This window comes from Sebastes fasciatus, chromosome 6 (assembly GCF_043250625.1).
Source record: "Sebastes fasciatus isolate fSebFas1 chromosome 6, fSebFas1.pri, whole genome shotgun sequence".
NCBI classification, from domain to species: Eukaryota; Metazoa; Chordata; class Actinopteri; order Perciformes; family Sebastidae; genus Sebastes; species Sebastes fasciatus.
In genome coordinates this window covers 22,633,527-22,652,070 of record NC_133800.1, presented here as the reverse complement: position 1 = coordinate 22,652,070, position 18,544 = coordinate 22,633,527, and the positions used below count along the sequence as shown (strand labels likewise).

Sequence of the window (18,544 nt, the reverse complement as noted above, 5' to 3'; positions counted from 1 at the left end):
TGGTCAAAATTGACCCGGGCTTTTAAAGCATACAGTATAAACTATCACCCAATTCTGTGTTACCTTTTTGGCCAACTTCATTCCTAATTATTAAGTTTACACTTTTTTGAGGGGAAATTAAGGTTAATAAACCTAATTTCCGTGATACCTATTTTTTTTAGTAAAACAAAAACAGATATTATGAATTATTTTGACTATAGTTATTATCAGAGGAACATAATGTTGATGGATTATCACATACTGGTATATGTAAACTTTTAGTCAGAAGACTGTTTTGAAAGCATTCAATTTTTTTTAATAGCAGCACATTATGACACTTGTGGTCTTCCTTTCAATTTTGACTCGGGAAGACCACAGATGCTATAGATTTGAATAAAACACCCACAATTCAACGAAAGTAGTGGTCAATATTTTTTGCAAAGACCACAGAAGGCAACCATCCATGACATTTTGGGGCAATTAGATTAAAGAAATTCATATTTATGATATAATGAAGTTTGAAAACGGGTCAAATTTGACCCAAGGACAACAGGAGGGTTAAGAACTATAAGGTTAGACAGAAAGTGGTATTTGGGTGTAATAGTAGTAGCAGAAGAAGCAGTTGAATACAGATTCAAAGAACAATACTGATTAATCAAAAGATTTTGTATCATACAAATACTCTAATATGGATACAGGCAATTAATAAAATGACAGTACGATGAGCTCATAGATATAAAGAGATATAAAGAGATATAAAGGGGGCGCTGTTTGTTTCTGCTCCGTGTTGTTCCGTGACCTTTGACACCGGAAGCGGAAACCAGCATTGGCTTGTTGTGCGCTCGTGTTATCCTGTTAGCATCACCTGCTTTACGTAACGTACTACAGACGCACTTTACTTGAATGAAACTCGGGACCATCTCATGCTACTACATCTGACTATTGCATCGATGTTCCCCGCGTCTACATAAACAGACAGAGTGAAGTGAACTCTGTGGATGTGTTGAGTTCAGGTTTGTTAAAGGTTCAGCGGGTAAAAGCTAGCAGAGTAAACCAGCACCATGGCGGATGTTACTGCCCGGAGCCTGCAGTACGAGTACAAAGCGGTGAGTAGAGGAACACATAGAGAGGAGTAACCATAATTCATATGATCCTACTTTATCAAGTTGCTAACATCATATGTTTTAAACTCTGTGTTTAGTTTAGCTGTGCAGACTTGCTGTCCTGACTCCTGACTGACCACGTTGTCTTTGTTGTTGAATTGTTAGAACTCCAACTTGGTGTTACAAGCCGATCGCTCTCTGATCGACCGCACACGGAGAGATGAGCCCACCGGAGAGGTGCTCACCCTGGTGGGGAAGATGGACAACACCAAGATGGGTGACAAGGCGCAGAGGACTAAACCCCAGAAGCTGGAGGAGAGACGAGACAAGTCAGTCAACAACAACAACATTTTGATTGTCTTTTTTTATTTGCACATATATAAAACTGCACAAAAATCCAGTCAATGAAAAAAACAAATGTGTCAGGAGAGGTCCAGAGGCCACAGGCTTATACAAAGGACCTCCACCTAACCCCAGAAGAAACACATTGAGAAAGATCTAAACTAACATCATTTAAAAAATACAACAAAAGTTAAACAACAAGAAGTACACAAAATGTGCAGAAAAACCAACCAAACAGTGGGAAACAATCCAATAAAAACAATGAAATACATACAAAAAACAGTACAGAAAATAAAATACATCTAAACATATCAAAAGATAATTAGACATCATGAATTAAATGTGATAATTTCCTTTTAAAATGCTCTAAGGATAACGAGCTCTTGATAACGTGTATTTCGGTGTTCCATATTTGTACACCACGATATCTGAGGGACTAAAGGCCATGTTTTGTTTTGTAAAAAGGCAGGTGAAGATGATTAACCTGTCTAGTATTATGTGAATTAGATTTAAAGAAGTTGCTAAACGATGATTATTGTCAAGTTAAAACAACATACTAATGTGTGTGTGTACATGTTTTAGTCTGTTTAGGCATTGCCACAACATATAACATTATTATAGTTTGTGGATTGACAAGTGTCAACACAAGCCTGTTTGATGGCGCTGCAAGGTGTTTCTCTTTTCGTACTGAAATAATCTGTGCTGTGGTTCGAGAAAATATTTGGCACAAATGTGTAAAGCATTTAATGTAGGATGCTCATAACACACCTCAGTTATGTTGTTCTGGTGTCCACAGAGCGACACTACCCTAATCCTTTTCATTTTGTTCCGTCTATACAGGAGGCGAAAAAGAGACGAGGACAGACACGACACCAACAGAATGAAGGGTTACACCCTTCTGTCTGAAGGCATTGATGAAATGGTGGGCATCGTGTACAAGCCTAAAACCAAAGAAACCAGAGAGACCTATGAAGTGTTGCTCAGCTTCATCCATGCTGCTTTGGGAGATCAGGTCAGAAAAAACTCTAAAACACCCGTTTTGTTTAAATGTCAGCTTGTGTTTTTCATCAGCGACCAGCACCTGAAGCCTTTATTGACCTACTTATTATTATATCTTCCTGCAGCCGCGTGATATTCTGTGTGGAGCGGCTGATGAAGTATTAGCGGTGTTGAAGAATGATAAAATGAGGGACAAGGAGAGGCGACGTGAAGTAGAGCAGCTTCTTGGGCCTGCTGATGACACCCGCTACCACGTGTTGGTTAATTTGGGCAAGAAGATCTCCGACTACGGAGGGGACAAGGACTTACAGAATATGGGTAATTACACCGGAAATAACTATGCAGTATTTATTATTATAATATAAGATAAGTATGTCATGTTTCAGTTTTCCATGGAACTATTTTTGTGATTGCGGACTTTATCTTTTGTTTACAGATGACAACATCGATGAGACGTATGGTGTAAATGTCCAGTTTGAATCTGATGAGGAGGTGAGGGCTTTCTGCTTATTCCTTAAGAATCACACAACTTAAGTTATCCCTGATTTTGGAGCTGCAAGTTCTGGGTTTATGGGTCATTGATCTTTATTTTCCCTTGTTATTTAGGAGGGGGATGAAGACCAGTTTGGAGAGGTACGAGACGAACACTCGGATGAAGACAGCGAAGGAGAGGAGGCAGGTGTCGGCTGCGCTCTTTCAGCCAACGTAAGTGTAACATCTGACTCAATATTTGAACTGAATTAAACCAGTGTATTATTTACAAAGATAGTTGTATCTTATTGCACACTACACTCCACAGAAAGTAAATAAATTACTCTTTATTTAGCTTGGTGCCACAGGCGACGTGATGACGGTGAAGAAAAAAGATCTACATCCTCGAGACATCGATGCCTTTTGGCTCCAGCGTCAGCTCAGCCGTTTCTACGACGATGCCATCGTCTCCCAAAAGAAAGCCGATGAAGTCTTGGAAATCCTCAAGGTACAGTATCTCTGACATCTGGTGTGCTGGGAGCTTTTTGTTTAGCACACACGTGTGCATTTTTGGGCCTCGCTCATCCATTGTGTGTCTGTATTCCACAGACGGCCAGCGATGATAGAGAATGTGAGAACCAGCTGGTGTTGCTGCTCGGCTTCAACACCTTCGATTTCATCAAAATCCTCCGTCAGCATCGCCGCATGAGTAAGTCAGCGGGGTACATCGAGGTTGTTTCAAATGATTGGATCTTGTGCCTTTTTTTTTTAAGTTAATCACTTTCTTTCTTCTGACACACAGTTCAGTATTGTACCATGCTGGCGAGTGCTCAGAGTGAGGCAGAAAAGGAGCGGATCATAGGAAAGATGGAGTCTGATCAGGAGCTGTCGAAGATCCTTTACCAGCTGCAAGAGACGGAGAAGGAGGATATTATTCGGGTAAGCTTGTAAAAGTGTGCAAGAAATTGCATCAAAGTATCTCTTTAGTTTAGTCCATCACATCTGTTATTCATGGGTTTTTGTGTTCTTAGGAGGAACGATCTCGCAGGGAGAGGGTGAGGAAGTCTCGTGTTGATGACTTGGAAGCGATGGACATCGACCATGGAGAGGTAAATTATGTGTTCATATATCAACTGCACATCATGCAAGCTACCTATGGTATTTTTCCCCATAAACTAACCCAAGATTACATTGGGGTAGTAAAATAGTATCAGTTATGTATACACTAAGGTTGACATGTCGTTCTTTTTATCCTACAGTCATTGGCACCTCGACAGTTGCTGGACCTTGAGGACCTGGCCTTCACACAGGGGAGCCATTTCATGGCCAACAAGCGTTGCCAACTGCCAGATGGCTCATTTCGCAAACAGCGCAAAGGCTACGAAGAAGTCCACGTGCCTGCCCTCAAACCCAAGCCGTTTGCGGACGATGAGGTTCGTTGGTTACGCGTCTCATTACAGAAAACTATGCAGCAACTAGTGCAAACGTTTCAGTGATGAGCAGTCCTTCATTCAGCATATTGTTGTCTCATCAGGTGCTTGTTCCCATCGAGAAGCTGCCCAAGTATGCACAGGCTGGATTTGAAGGGTTCAAAACCCTGAACCGCATCCAGAGCAAACTCTACAAGACGACCTTGGAGACGGACGAGAACCTGCTAGTGTGTGCACCCACGGTAAGTTAACTTTGTTAAAGCCAAAAGCTTTGTAACAGTCCCCCCCCCCCCCCCCCCCCAAGTGCGTTTTCTCCTATAATTTGGTTATTCTTTGTGCACACAGGGAGCCGGTAAGACCAACGTTGCTTTGATGGCAATGCTGAGAGAAATTGGAAAGCACATAAACCTGGATGGAACCATCAATGTGGACGACTTCAAAATCATCTATATTGCGCCCATGCGTTCGCTAGTACAGGAGATGGTGGGAAGTTTCAGTAAGGTGAGTCCCACCTCTGTCCTGCAGAGATTTTTATACATGAAATCAATCATTCAGTGGCTGTGTGGTTTTAGTGATTTACTTACGTTCTCCCTTTTCACAGCGCTTGGCAAGTTACGGCATTACCGTTTCCGAGCTGACAGGAGACCACCAGCTGTGTAAAGAGGAGATAAACGCCACACAAATCATTGTGTGCACCCCCGAGAAATGGGACATCATCACCCGTAAAGGCGGAGAGCGTACCTACACCCAGCTAGTGCGCCTCATTATCATTGTAAGTGCTGCGAACGGTTCCGTCGTACAGTACACGTTTAATTTTACGTGCAGATGATTTGACATAAAGCTCTCACCTGCAGGATGAAATCCACCTGCTGCACGATGACCGCGGACCCGTGTTGGAATCTCTGGTGGCGAGGACCATCCGCAACGTGGAGCTGACCCAGGAGGATGTGCGTCTGCTGGGCCTCAGCGCCACACTGCCCAACTACGAGGATGTGGCCACCTGCCTGCGTGTAGATCCCGCCAAGGGACTGTTCTACTTCGACAACAGGTACGCCCTTTGGAGAATGACGAGGACACTTTCCATTAACGGCTACATGTGTTTTCTCGTTTGCATGTTCATCTCTGATAACCGCATTTTTTTTTACTCTGTAGTTTCCGCCCGGTGCCCCTTGAGCAGACTTATGTCGGCATCACAGAGAAGAAGGCCATCAAACGTTTCCAGATCATGAATGAGATCGTCTATGAAAAGATAATGGAGCATGCTGGCAAGAACCAGGTGAGTCGTCTCTGACTTGTTTTTCCCAAGGAAGAAACTTTGACTATAATTACAAGCATGCAGTTGCCTCACTCTACACGCGGATTTTGGGAGACTCCTGACATTCACTTGTCTCCATCAGGTGCTGGTATTTGTCCACTCCAGGAAGGAGACGGGAAAGACAGCTAGGGCCATAAGAGACATGTGTTTGGAGAAGGACACGCTGGGTCTTTTCCTCAGAGAGGGTTCAGCATCGACTGAAGTGTTGAGAACTGAGGCTGAGCAGTGCAAGGTGAGCCAACACCGCTAACCTGAAACTTCACCGCAACAAAATAAGATGAAATTCAGAGTTTCTTTCGTGCTCGTTCAGAACCCTGTTAGACTCACACCTGAACTTTCTCATCCAGAACCTCGAACTGAAGGATTTGCTGCCTTACGGCTTCGCGATCCACCACGCTGGTATGACCAGAGTGGACCGTACGCTGGTGGAGGATCTGTTTGCCGATCGACACATCCAGGTTCTGGTGTCCACGGCTACTCTGGCTTGGGGTGTCAACCTGCCGGCACACACCGTCATCATTAAAGGCACTCAGGTGTACAGCCCGGAGAAAGGCAGATGGACTGAGCTCGGAGCCCTGGACATTTTGCAGGTGAGTCTGTGCAGGATACTAAACTGCAGGAAAGAGTGCTTTGTACCTCTCACTAACAGTAATAACCCTCAATGTCTTATTTCAGATGCTTGGACGAGCCGGTCGTCCTCAGTACGACACCAAAGGAGAGGGAATCCTGATCACGTCCCACGGAGAGCTGCAGTACTATCTGTCCCTGCTCAACCAGCAGCTACCCATAGAGAGTCAGATGGTGTGCAAGCTGCCGGACATGCTCAATGCTGAGATAGTGCTGGGCAATGTGCAGACCGTAAAGGTTAGTGGCATGTAAATCAGATGCATAAGGAGCTGATTAAATGTTCTATTTCTTTTACAATTTCTGTAATTTCTCATATTTTTGTTGCGTCAGGACGCTGTGAACTGGCTCGGCTACACCTACCTGTATGTGCGCATGCTCCGCAACCCCACCCTGTACGGCGTCTCCCACGACGACCGGAGTGCAGACCCCCTGCTGGAGAGACGCAGGATGGACCTGGTGCACACAGCAGCCAACGTCCTGGACAAGAACAGCCTCGTCAAATACGACAAGAGGACTGGCAGCTTCCAGGTATGCACACAGCTCAGCCGCTTATCATCTCTTAATTATTTATTTAATGCCGTGTTAGTGATTAGTTTGCTTTGGGATTTTAATGGTTGTCTTTTCTTTTTTTAACCTGAAGGTTACAGACCTGGGACGCATCGCCAGTCACTTCTACATCACCCATGACTCCATTCAAACTTACAACCAGCTGCTGAAGCCCACTCTCAGTGAGATTGAGCTCTTCAGAGTCTTCTCACTTTCCTCAGAGTTCAGGAACATCACAGTGAGAGAGGTACGGTCGTCTCCAGACAGTCACGGTCGACATAAATCCATTTAACACGCTGAATGTAAATACTGACATGTTGCCGTGTCTTTTAGGAGGAGAAGCTGGAACTTCAGAAGCTGCTGGAAAGAGTTCCCATACCTGTGAAGGAAAGCATTGAGGAGCCCAGTGCTAAGGTAACATTCATAACAAGTGATCAGTTTGTAAAAAATACATTCAATTGTCAATAACATTATTTTGGTTTGTGTAGACTTTACGCCTAAGATGAACCTCTCTGTGGTGCTTTAGTATCAAACGAACTAGTATTCAACGTGTCGTTTAGTGTTGACTTTGCACCCTAACTTAAGAGAGAAGTTGCGTACAGGTGGTGCAACAGGCTGCCGGCGTGCAGATTCACTAGCAGTGTCACTAAGTTGCATTAATTATATCCCAATAAAAGTTGCCCTGTCTTATCATTTCAGATCAACGTGCTGCTCCAGGCGTTCATCTCTCAACTCAAACTGGAAGGCTTTGCTCTCATGGCCGACATGGTGTACGTTACACAGGTACGTCAGAACCCGCTTTCATCATTGTCAAAGAAATGTCCCTTGTACATGTGTTTTAATATTGGTTTTCTGAAAATGTTGCTGCCAAACATGACCGTTTATTTCATTATCAACATTAATTAAATATATATATTAATATATATTTTATTCATGTTGGTAAGGAAATAAACAAAGTTCTTTGTTCTTGAATTGAAGTTGATTTTAAATTAGTTTTTATTTCCTACAGAGTGCTGGAAGGTTAATGCGTGCCATATTTGAGATCGTTCTCAACAGAGGCTGGGCTCAACTGACAGACAAGACCATGAATCTCTGCAAGATGATTGACAAGAGAATGTAAGTCTGTCGCTCCTTCCTCTCCAAACGGGCTGTGCAGTGTTTTGTGTGCCGATGCTAATCTTCTGTATCTCCGTTCTCTGCAGGTGGCAGTCGATGTCTCCTCTGCGACAGTTCAAGAAGCTGCCAGAGGAAGTGATCAAGAAGATCGAGAAGAAGAACTTCCCCTTTGAGCGTCTCTACGACCTCAACCACAATGAGATTGGTGAGTTTTCGTCCCCTCGCAGCATGCTCACTGAATTCCCTCCTCAGCCTGGAGAGTGACTAAAAGCCATACATTTAATTTTTCAGGCGAGCTGATCCGAATGCCCAAAATGGGGAAGACCATCCACAAATACGTCCACCAGTTCCCCAAACTGGACCTGGCTGTCCACCTGCAGCCCATCACCCGCTCTACTCTGAAAGTGGAGCTCACCATCACGCCTGACTTCCAGTGGGACGACAAGGTTAGTAGTTAGTAGTTAGACCCATGACGCGCTGCAACAATCTCTGTTTCTTAGCATGCTGACACTTTCATTTCATCTCTTAGATTCATGGATCGTCCGAAGCTTTCTGGATCCTGGTCGAGGATGTGGACAGTGAGGTCATCCTCCACCACGAGTACTTCCTGCTCAAAGCCAAGTACGCCCAGGACGAACACCTCGTGACTTTCTTTGTCCCAGTGTTCGAGCCTCTGCCGCCGCAGTACTTCATCCGCGTGGTCTCAGACCGTTGGCTCTGTACGTAAAATTCATTGAAACCTTATGGAGTTCACACGGTGTGTTTATGTAAGCATTTCAACTAACTGCTTTATTTTTTCTGTTTCTTCTCAGCCTGTGAGACTCAGCTCCCGGTATCCTTCCGTCACTTGATCCTACCAGAGAAGTACCCCCCGCCTACTGAGCTGCTGGACCTGCAGCCGCTGCCCGTCACTGCTCTCAGGAACTCCGCCTTCGAGGCTCTCTACCAGAACAAGTTCCCCTTCTTCAACCCTATTCAGACACAAGGTACAGAACGAGTTTTCCAATCTGTACCCCACTTTCCATCATCATTTAATCAAACGATAGCTTTCCCATTTGTGGTTCTTCAGGCGAAAGAGTGCTCAGAGGCTCTCTGTCCATTTCACATTGTTTTCTTCATTGGTTGTGTTGTTTCTGTCCCTCCAGTGTTCAACGCCGTGTACAACAGTGACGATAACGTGTTTGTGGGAGCTCCCACCGGCAGTGGAAAGACCATCTGTGCAGAGTTTGCTATTCTGAGGATGCTGCTGCACAACGCAGAAGGTCGCTGTGTCTACATCACCCCAATGGAAGCACTGGCCGAACAGGTATGAAGTCGGTTAGAAGTATGTTTATGTCCACATTGCTTATTTTTTTTTCCATCTAACATGTACATTTTTTGTCCCTCAGGTGTTTGTCGACTGGCACCAGAAGTTCCAGGACATCCTGAACAAAAAGGTGGTGCTGCTGACGGGAGAAACTAGCACGGATCTGAAGCTCTTGGGAAAAGGCGACATTATTGTCAGCACCCCCGACAAATGGGACATCCTGTCTCGCCGCTGGAAACAGAGGAAGAATGTCCAGAACGTCAGCCTCTTCATCGTGGACGAGGCCCACCTCATCGGAGGAGAAAATGGGGTAAGAACACAATAGGTTTCACGTCCTACGCATTAGGTGTGCACTGCAAATAGTCATTTGTAGACTGTGCGTCATGTTAATGTCCTTTTGTTTCTTTTCATCAGCCTGTGCTAGAGGTCATCTGCTCCAGGATGAGGTACATCTCCTCTCAGATCGAGCGCCCCATCCGCATCGTGGCCCTCAGCTCGTCTTTGTCCAACGCCAAAGACGTGGCCCACTGGCTGGGCTGCAGCACCACAGCCACGTTCAACTTCCACCCCAACGTCAGACCCGTGCCTCTGGAGCTGCACATCCAGGTCTGTAACCTGCGTCGACAAAAACAGGGATACACAAATGTGCAGCCAGCCAAGAGAACATGAATTCCTGATTTGCTGCTAACTTCTCTGGTCTGTTTCAGGGCTTCAACGTGAGTCACACTCAGACTCGCCTGCTGTCCATGGCTAAGCCAGTGTACCACGCCATCATGAAGCACTCTCCCTCCAAGCCGGCCGTGGTGTTCGTCCCGTCCCGCAGACAGACTCGCCTCACGGCCATCGACATCCTCACTTTCTGTGCTGCTGACGTGGTTCCTCAGAGGTCAGTCGTGCACAATGACATCATGCCTGTAGATGAGGAGTAGACTGTGACGGTGTCTGATGTTACATCTCGACGCTGGACGAAAAACTAAATGTTTGTCTCTCTGTAGGTTCTTGCATTGCGCTGAGAAAGACCTCGCTCCATTCCTTGAGAAAATAAATGACTCAACTCTGAAAGAGACTCTGGCCAACGGCGTGGGCTACCTGCACGAGGGCCTGTCTGCAACCGAACGCAGAATAGTGGAGCAGCTCTTCAACTCGGGTACGACTCGCTCCTGCTCTGCACTTCCAGCTCGGTCTATGGAGGTTTAGGACTAAATAATGATTTCTCTTGTCCTTCTCCTTTATTTACAGGCGCAGTTCAGGTGGTGGTGTCCTCTCGTTCACTCTGCTGGGGCATCAACATCTCCGCACACCTCGTCATCGTCATGGACACCCAGTACTACAATGGCAAAATCCATGCGTAAGGCTCCCACTAGTTTGGTGCTCTCACTGAGGCGTGTACTATGCATAATATGTATTGTGTTAGTGACATTCTCCTCTTTTTTTTCCCTCAGATATGTGGACTATCCCATATATGACGTCCTCCAGATGGTGGGCAAGGCGAACAGACCCATGCTAGATGATGAGGGACGCTGTGTTATCATGTGTCAGGGCTCCAAGAAGGTAGAGAGACCTCCATTTGCTTGTCTTCAGTTTTGAAAACTGTGAGTTGCAACAGTAAGAACGAACCAGTTTTGTTTTTTCCTTTTCCTGATAGGACTTCTTCAAGAAGTTCCTGTACGAGCCGCTGCCGGTGGAGTCTCACTTGGACCACTGCCTCCATGACCACTTCAATGCCGAGATCGTCACCAAGACTGTGGAGAACAAGCAGGACGCCGTGGACTACCTGACATGGACGTTCCTCTACCGCCGTATGACCCAGAACCCCAACTACTACAACCTGCAAGGTGAGTCTCATCCTGTCGGCTTTTAAAAAGCAAAGAACTGTTTTTAAAAATAATAAATGTTTTTTTTCTTATACTGGATCAACTCTTAAATGTCAAGTTTTGTGTCAACCTTGTCAGGCATGTCCCATCGTCACCTGTCGGACCACCTGTCTGAGCTGGTGGAACACACGCTACATGACCTGGAGCAGTCCAAGTGCATCAGCATAGAGGACGAGATGGATGTAGCGCCACTCAATCTGGGCATGATCGCTGCCTATTACTACATCAACTACACCACCATCGGTTTGTGCCAACACAACTGTCCTATCACACTCGCTGAAAATCATTGCCTGATTATCATTGCCTGTCATAGATCCTTTATGTATGAAGAAATGTGTTGAATTCACACATAACTGACTTGTTGTTTGGTTGGGTTTGGCAGAGTTGTTCAGCATGTCCCTGAACGCCAAGACAAAGATCCGTGGATTGATCGAGATCATCTCCAATGCTGCCGAGTACAAGAACATTCCCATTAGACATCACGAGGATGCACTTCTCCGACAGGTAAACAAACATATCTCCAATATAATGAACCACTCTTAGCACATCACAGTAATATTAACACCTCTCTACTAAGTCAGTATGAAACTGATTGTGTTGGAACAACCTATTTTTCTATTTCAGTTGGCACAGAAAGTGCCCCACAAACTGAACAACCCGAAGTTCAACGATCCCCACGTTAAGACCAACCTGCTGCTGCAAGCCCACCTCTCCAGGATGCAGCTGAGTGCTGAGCTGCAGTCGGACACAGAGGACATCCTGAGCAAGGTACACATTCGCGGGGATTGTGGCGCGGAGTGGGGAGAAATTCTGGATTGGATTCCAGTGCGCATATTAAACCTGCGTGTTGTGCTTTTGTAGGCGGTTCGTCTGATCCAGGCCTGCGTTGACGTGCTGTCCAGTAACGGCTGGCTGAGTCCCGCACTGGCAGCTATGGAGCTGGCTCAGATGGTAACCCAGGCCATGTGGTCCAAGGACTCGTACCTCAAACAGCTGCCCTTCTTCACCTCAGAGCACATCAAGCGCTGCACAGATAAGGTACGTCAGTGTTCTCTCGTTCTCTAAAATCAAACTCGTGCTTTCAAAACTACACTGACGAGCTTATCCCTGCTCTTTTCCATCAGGGTGTGGAGAGCATCTTTGACATCATGGAGATGGAGGATGAAGACAGAACTGCTTTGCTGCAGCTCTCAGACGTCCAGATGGCTGACGTGGCTCGCTTCTGTAACCGCTACCCCAACATCGAGCTGTCGTACGAAGTAGCAGAGAAGGAAAACATCAAGAGGTGTGTATGGATTCTGTCAGCGGTGGTGTCTTCAGTAATTACTGGATGAATACATAGTCATTTCTATTTTTTGGCTTGTGTTGATGTTTATTTCCATGTTTCTTTACAGTGGCAGTCCAGTTCTGGTCCAGGTTCAGCTGGAGAGAGAGGAGGAGGTGACCGGGCCGGTCATTGCACCTCTTTTCCCACAGGTAAACGCCATGGGTTTTTCCATTTTTTCATTTCCAAGAGTCTCTTATCTATAATTTTTTTTTTTTATTTACTATTTTTGTAAATCATTTTCATTATTACAGAAACGTGAGGAGGGCTGGTGGGTGGTGATCGGAGACCCCAAGTCTAACAGCCTTATCTCTATCAAGAGGCTGACTCTCCAGCAGAAAGCAAAGGTTAGTCAGTCGCCCACTACATATGACCCATGACCAGTAGAAATGCTCTTTAAACCAACAGAGGCCTCATTTTGTTCATGTGTCATTCCCCCCCCCCCCCCCCTCTGCAGGTCAAGCTGGACTTTGTCGCACCAGCGATGGGCGTTCACAACTACACCCTGTACTTCATGAGTGACGCATACATGGGCTGTGACCAGGAGTACAAGTTCAGCGCGGACGTGAAGGAGGCCGACAGCGAGGGAGACAGCGACTCGGACTGATCAGTAACATGATGATTGCATTATTTTGTTTGATTTCGAGAGGGATTAGTAGGCGTTTTTGTTTTTTTACTGTAGATATTCAGCCTGTTTCATGGCCCTTCACTGTCTGTAAGCATGTCATTATCTCGTGGAAATAAGTCATTTTATTCAGTACCTTTCATTTTAAATCACCCGAATGATGTACACCAGTCCAGAATCAAAGTGTACAGGATCAGTACAGTTAATATAATTAGTCATGTATTACAGATGCATGGCAACCTGCTCACTGAGTGTATTAGGTCTATAAAACTTTGTACTTGGTGATCTGTCAGTTTTCAGGTCTTGCTAAAATTAAATTAAAAGGTTGAAAAAATTCACATTATAAATGAAGTCAGTGACGGTATGCTCTTTTTCCAGATTGGGTCTTCAAATACAAGGAAAACTGTCCAGTTATATTTTTGGACTTAAATTGTTTTGTTATGAAATGTAATTCTTGGACTGGTCTCAATGTTTTTAGTATGATGTGCTGTCTGGAATATTTTTTGCAATAAAAAGAAGCCACACAATTGTTTTTAAATGTCAATAAATTCTTAATTCAGCTGTTATAAAGACATATGTAGACTTACAAAGCACAAGATGCGGTGAAGTATTCAGTTTAGAAACAAACATGACAGGTGACCACCGTAATATCAAGCTGAATCCAGCCGAGCTATCCGGATAAGCTGTAAAAGTTGAATGAACAATATTGCGTGGTGACCTCAGGAACACACAGTCCCAGTGTAGCTTGCAATAAAGTTTTTTTCGTTCAGTGAGGCCAGTTATGTTCACTGTTCAGTCTTCCTCTTGGAACCTCCAGATGGTGATCTCTCCGTCATCGCTGCAGGCGGCCAGGAGTCCGGCCTCCTTTGGGTTCCAGGCGACACAGTTGACATCCTGGGTGTGAGCTTTGGTCGCCCGAGCAACCAGCGAGAACACCGGCTGGTCCGGATCGGCCGTCTCATCCTCCTTAAACACTCGCACCGTATCGTCACCACACGCTGTTGCCAGGGCGCCAGTCAGCCGACACCTGAACAAGGATCACTGTTTTCAGTTTGATCTGACATGATGACAAATTCCAGTGCATGCAAACATGTGAAAATGACATACTGAGCTAGTGCTCTATTAGCAGGTTTCACGCAATTCTTTCTTGCACACTGAGTGCAGTTGACATGATTTTACTCGTGTCAATTTATCCTCTGAACCAATACTATGGAAGGCTGTGCAAGTTACCCTCATATGCTACATTTTCCTTGCGTTTAATCAGATTCACTCAATAATATGGAAAAATAAATGCAAAGCATTCCATGACGTGGCAGAGAACGTGTGGCGATGTGATGAGATAACCTTAGTGAAGGAGCAGACTGATCTACAGATCTCAACAAGCCGAGAGTACAACCAGCGCTCGGAGTGCGTTGTGCCTATACAGTATATGAAAAGGAGATGGGTCTTACCAGGCGACATCATACACTGTTCGTCCATGGTACCCAGACAGAGTGCAAACACACTTCCACGACGAGTCTCCTGTTTAACAAGCAGAGCAGGGGAAAAAGTTAGATAAAATAGTGCAGCAGCATCCGTCTACTTAGACCTAAAAAAGATAAAATGTGTATAAATAAATTCAAGTATGTAACTGATATTAAATGTCTCCAATGGTATGCAGCTGCTCCACTTGTTAGTCTTCTAGAGCTAACTGTGTTCTTTGTCTGCTGAAGTGCTTTGTGTTGGTAAAACTTATCAATAATTAAATTGATACATACTGTATATGATATTTTAATGACATACTATATATTTTTATGACATACTATACTGATATTTTGAATGACATTTTTATGGCAAACTATACTACGATATGTTAATCACATAATATATTATGATATATTTAGGGCAAACAATACTATGCTATTTTTGTCATAAAAATAGAAAAAGGTACAGTATAGTATATCATAAAAATAGCATAGTATTGTTTGCCCTAAATATATATACAGTTCAGAAATTAAAGTATTGCATTCTGCAATTCCTTTTTTTGTAATTACAGTTTTAACCATCACGCCACAGTGAACTGCCTCCTTGACAGAGATGTAAGAGCATTTTCTAATTAAGTATCTAGTTATTATGGAATACACATGTTTTTAGGAGTCTATTCACACGGATACAGGCTGATAAAAATAACATTACTTGTGTAAAAAATTGAAAATATGAAACAATGATAGGCTAATTAGGCTTTTTTTTTAAAGTCTGGCCCCACAGTGTCTGCTTAGACAAATTCTGGTCCTTGGACAAATGTAGTTGCCGACCCCTCAACTATATTATGACATTTTGTATGCTAATTTTATGGCATACTACACTTTGACTCACCCTGTCCACTTTCATTGGGAGACTCTTTCCAAATCTTCACGGTGCGGTCATCGCTGCAGGAGGCCAGCCTATGTCCAGTTGGATCAAAAGTCAAACTCCAGACTGTGGACGTGTGTCCTTGCAAGGTGGCCTTGCACTCCCAGTCATCATCCTCTTCCTTGTAAATACAAATGTTGTTGTCGTAGCTGCATGAAGCCAGGAGCTGTGTAAACACATGGGAAAAACATAGTAAGATAATGGTGCAACACATTGAGAAATCATTCGGGGGCATAGATCAGAGGGTGACCTACCTCCCCGGTCGGGTGCCACACAATATGCTTGACGTCTTGTGTGTGAGAGTTCACAACGGTAACACACTCATACTCATCTTCTTCATCCACTGTGAAACGCAAAGAGAAAGAGATCATTTCCATGGACATACGAAGAGATAGATCAGTAGGTTTGCTGATTTCCTGCTATGAATTAGATTCATGGCATGCATCTGGGGTTGTGACACACTGTAGTTTAACACAAACCTTCCCAGACCCAGACACTCTTGTCTCGGCTACATGTTGCCAGCAGATTCCCCGAAGGTGCCCACGCCACACACTTGACCTCATTTTCATGTCCTTCCAACACAGTCAAACTCTAGAAGACAAGGTGAAACTCTGGGTAAAATCTACAAAAGATACAGCATATTCAAAGTGAAGATTAAACATCTCATCTCACCTCAAAATCATCATTCTTCTTTTTCCAGATGCATGTGGTTGCATCGAAGCTGGCAGAGGCCAGATAATTCCCACAGGGAGACCACGCCACTTTCCTCACAGTGCGCTGGTGTCCATCCTGGACCACACTCTTACATATCCAAGAGTCACCTACAAAAAGACAAGTCATACCGTTTATACTGAGGCAGCAACAAAATCAATGAGCAAGACAGCTTTAGTGGCAATATGGATTTACAGGATTTGTGCATCAATGTAATGAAGTTCATTGGTTATTCAAGTATATAATTCACTGGATTAGCCCAAACAGACACCGCTCTCTAGTTATTTTATCTAACAAATGGTTGAAGATACTGGTATCACATGAAATTAGAAAACCTAAGGAATCCATCGGTACCATGTCATACTAGCTCGTCGGAAGGAGGTTAAATAACGATCCAAACTTGCACTAAATTTTGGTGAGGAAAAACTGGCATGGACATTTTCAAAGGGGTCAAAGGAGGACGGTCTGCAGGACAGATAATAATGCACACAATGCACTTTCATAGACTAAGCTACTGGAGTTACCCTGCACTAGATTCACTTTTTAACAGTCTCTTCTGCACTATATTCACCTTTTTAATAGTCCTGTATCACAGTTGTTATCCTGCACTATATTCACTTTTAACAATGTTCTTCATCTCCTTGTATTTTTATATCTGGTATATTTTTCTGTACTTTGTACTACTAACTTTTGTACTGCCTTTTTACTAACATGTTTTACACTATGGAGCTGTGATGCTGGAAACTTTCCCTCGGGATCAATAAAGTTACTATCTATCTATATCTATATCTATCTATCTTATATATTACAAAGGGGAAATAGAAGTGAAGATTATTTGCTATGATTGAAAGTATCTTCACTACTTTGACTGAGTAAAAAGGCAGAAACATCAAACATCAGCTTCATGTTGTCTTGTGTTGATCAGCCACCAGAGAGACGCATGGCACACTAGTAAGACGTGGAGGAACTCCTTATAACTTATAACAGAAATAACTAAGGTTAGAGTAGTGACATTAACGAGGAGGCAACGCTGAGGAGCCCTGGGTGTCTGTAAGTGTCCCAGAAGGAAGTGTAACTAGTTTTAATCAGTAGAAAAGCTGTCCTCTGGTTCCTCTAGTAAACTCTCACCCTCTCGTCCCCAGATCCGGATGGCCTTGTCCCCCCCGCATGAGGCCAGCAGCGTCCCGGTCGGGCTCCAGCTGACGAACCAGCACCGAGAGTCCGGGTGTCCGCTCAGTCTCTGGACCAGCGTCAAGTCCTCCTTCATATCTGGACTGCAAACAATATATCTAAAGTTCCTGAGCCGCTGTCACGTCCGGTCCGTCTCCTGTCCGTCTCCGGTCCGACCGTTACCGCTGACAGTTAACTGACGCGAGATAAACTATAAAACACCTCGACGCACTGTAACAACAACCCGCAGAGACACGCAGTAATACCGTCCTAAACAATCCGTTAATACGTCAGCTTGAAGAGTAAATGGAAACAATAAGATGAATGTATTTGCACCAAAAGAACAAAGAAGAAGTTTACAGATGCAACCAAGCAGGAAATGCCGCCATCTTTGATCGTCACGTGTTTATTGTTTTTTCATCTTCTACTTCTTCTTCGGTGGTTTAAACAGCGGTGGACAACCAGTGCAATATGCACATTACCGCCACCTCGTGCTTCGGTTTGAGAGGTGGAAGTAACACAACTTAATAGATAAAAATGGATAAACAAATATACATATAAACATGTATATTTGTTTATCTCATAGAATTACTCTTTCTATTTCTATATTTATCAATATTAGCTTGCTGTCAATCAGATATGGTGCTCACAGAAACCCCAGTTCTGTTTGTCAGACATACTGAATGTCCAGAGTATCTAAGAAATGCATCACTGCTGTGTCTCTTGATGTTGTTGTTGCTTCATCAGGCACCAGATGAGTCAAATCATCTCAAACACATGATTCAGACTGAATCATATCTCAGACATGAGTCTTTTCAGCTCTTAAGAGGCCAACATTTATTTTGTGCTGCTGTACCATCATCATCAAAACTCATGAATGAATGAATGAATGAATGAATGAATGAATGAATGAATGAGAGAGAAAATGTGCCAGAAAGTAAAACAAATACAGTCAGGTTGAGAGACTTTATGTAGATTCTATATCATGATTATTATTTGTACATATACTGTGACACAATGTGAAAAAACAACAGTCATTTTAGTGAGTTTTCTGCAGGTTTAGAGAGTGCTATATATTTAGTCCAACTGGATGAAACTAACAAAGTCATGCAACTGGTTTAGTGTCAGTCAGCCTGTTGAAATGTTCAGTCCTCGTTAGACTAAAACATTACAATCCTCTCCTTGTTTTTGGCATTTTATGAACATTTCTATTAT

At 44.0% G+C, this 18,544-nt stretch overlaps 2 protein-coding genes across 2 annotated transcripts; one reads left to right on the top strand and one right to left on the bottom strand.

Annotated features, from left to right (window-relative positions):
• The first annotated feature begins 782 nt into the window (after nucleotides 1–782).
• On the top strand, nucleotides 783–13,584 carry snrnp200 (small nuclear ribonucleoprotein 200 (U5)). The gene is made up of 44 exons (XM_074638499.1): nucleotides 783–1,085; nucleotides 1,248–1,411; nucleotides 2,265–2,436; nucleotides 2,549–2,741; nucleotides 2,860–2,915; nucleotides 3,030–3,128; nucleotides 3,250–3,402; nucleotides 3,504–3,603; nucleotides 3,697–3,833; nucleotides 3,926–4,003; nucleotides 4,154–4,327; nucleotides 4,429–4,566; nucleotides 4,670–4,825; nucleotides 4,926–5,096; nucleotides 5,179–5,372; nucleotides 5,477–5,600; nucleotides 5,722–5,871; nucleotides 5,987–6,229; nucleotides 6,315–6,503; nucleotides 6,597–6,794; nucleotides 6,907–7,059; nucleotides 7,146–7,226; nucleotides 7,512–7,595; nucleotides 7,822–7,928; nucleotides 8,015–8,133; nucleotides 8,220–8,374; nucleotides 8,458–8,647; nucleotides 8,741–8,914; nucleotides 9,074–9,234; nucleotides 9,317–9,544; nucleotides 9,649–9,840; nucleotides 9,942–10,120; nucleotides 10,230–10,381; nucleotides 10,474–10,582; nucleotides 10,677–10,785; nucleotides 10,880–11,069; nucleotides 11,187–11,351; nucleotides 11,491–11,612; nucleotides 11,733–11,876; nucleotides 11,970–12,146; nucleotides 12,233–12,393; nucleotides 12,503–12,584; nucleotides 12,687–12,779; nucleotides 12,890–13,584. Exons 1-44 carry the CDS (start codon nucleotides 1,041–1,043, stop codon nucleotides 13,037–13,039), a joined length of 6,411 nt encoding a protein of 2,136 aa, XP_074494600.1. The 5' UTR covers nucleotides 783–1,040; the 3' UTR covers nucleotides 13,040–13,584.
• ciao1 (cytosolic iron-sulfur assembly component 1) lies at nucleotides 13,585–17,532 on the bottom strand. Its single transcript, XM_074638500.1, has 7 exons — nucleotides 17,288–17,532; nucleotides 16,121–16,269; nucleotides 15,928–16,039; nucleotides 15,703–15,791; nucleotides 15,413–15,614; nucleotides 14,509–14,578; nucleotides 13,585–14,084 (listed from the first exon to the last, which is right to left on the bottom strand). Exons 1-7 carry the CDS (start codon nucleotides 17,424–17,426, stop codon nucleotides 13,850–13,852), a joined length of 996 nt encoding a protein of 331 aa, XP_074494601.1. The 5' UTR covers nucleotides 17,427–17,532; the 3' UTR covers nucleotides 13,585–13,849.
• Between the last annotated feature and the right edge of the window lie 1,012 nt (nucleotides 17,533–18,544).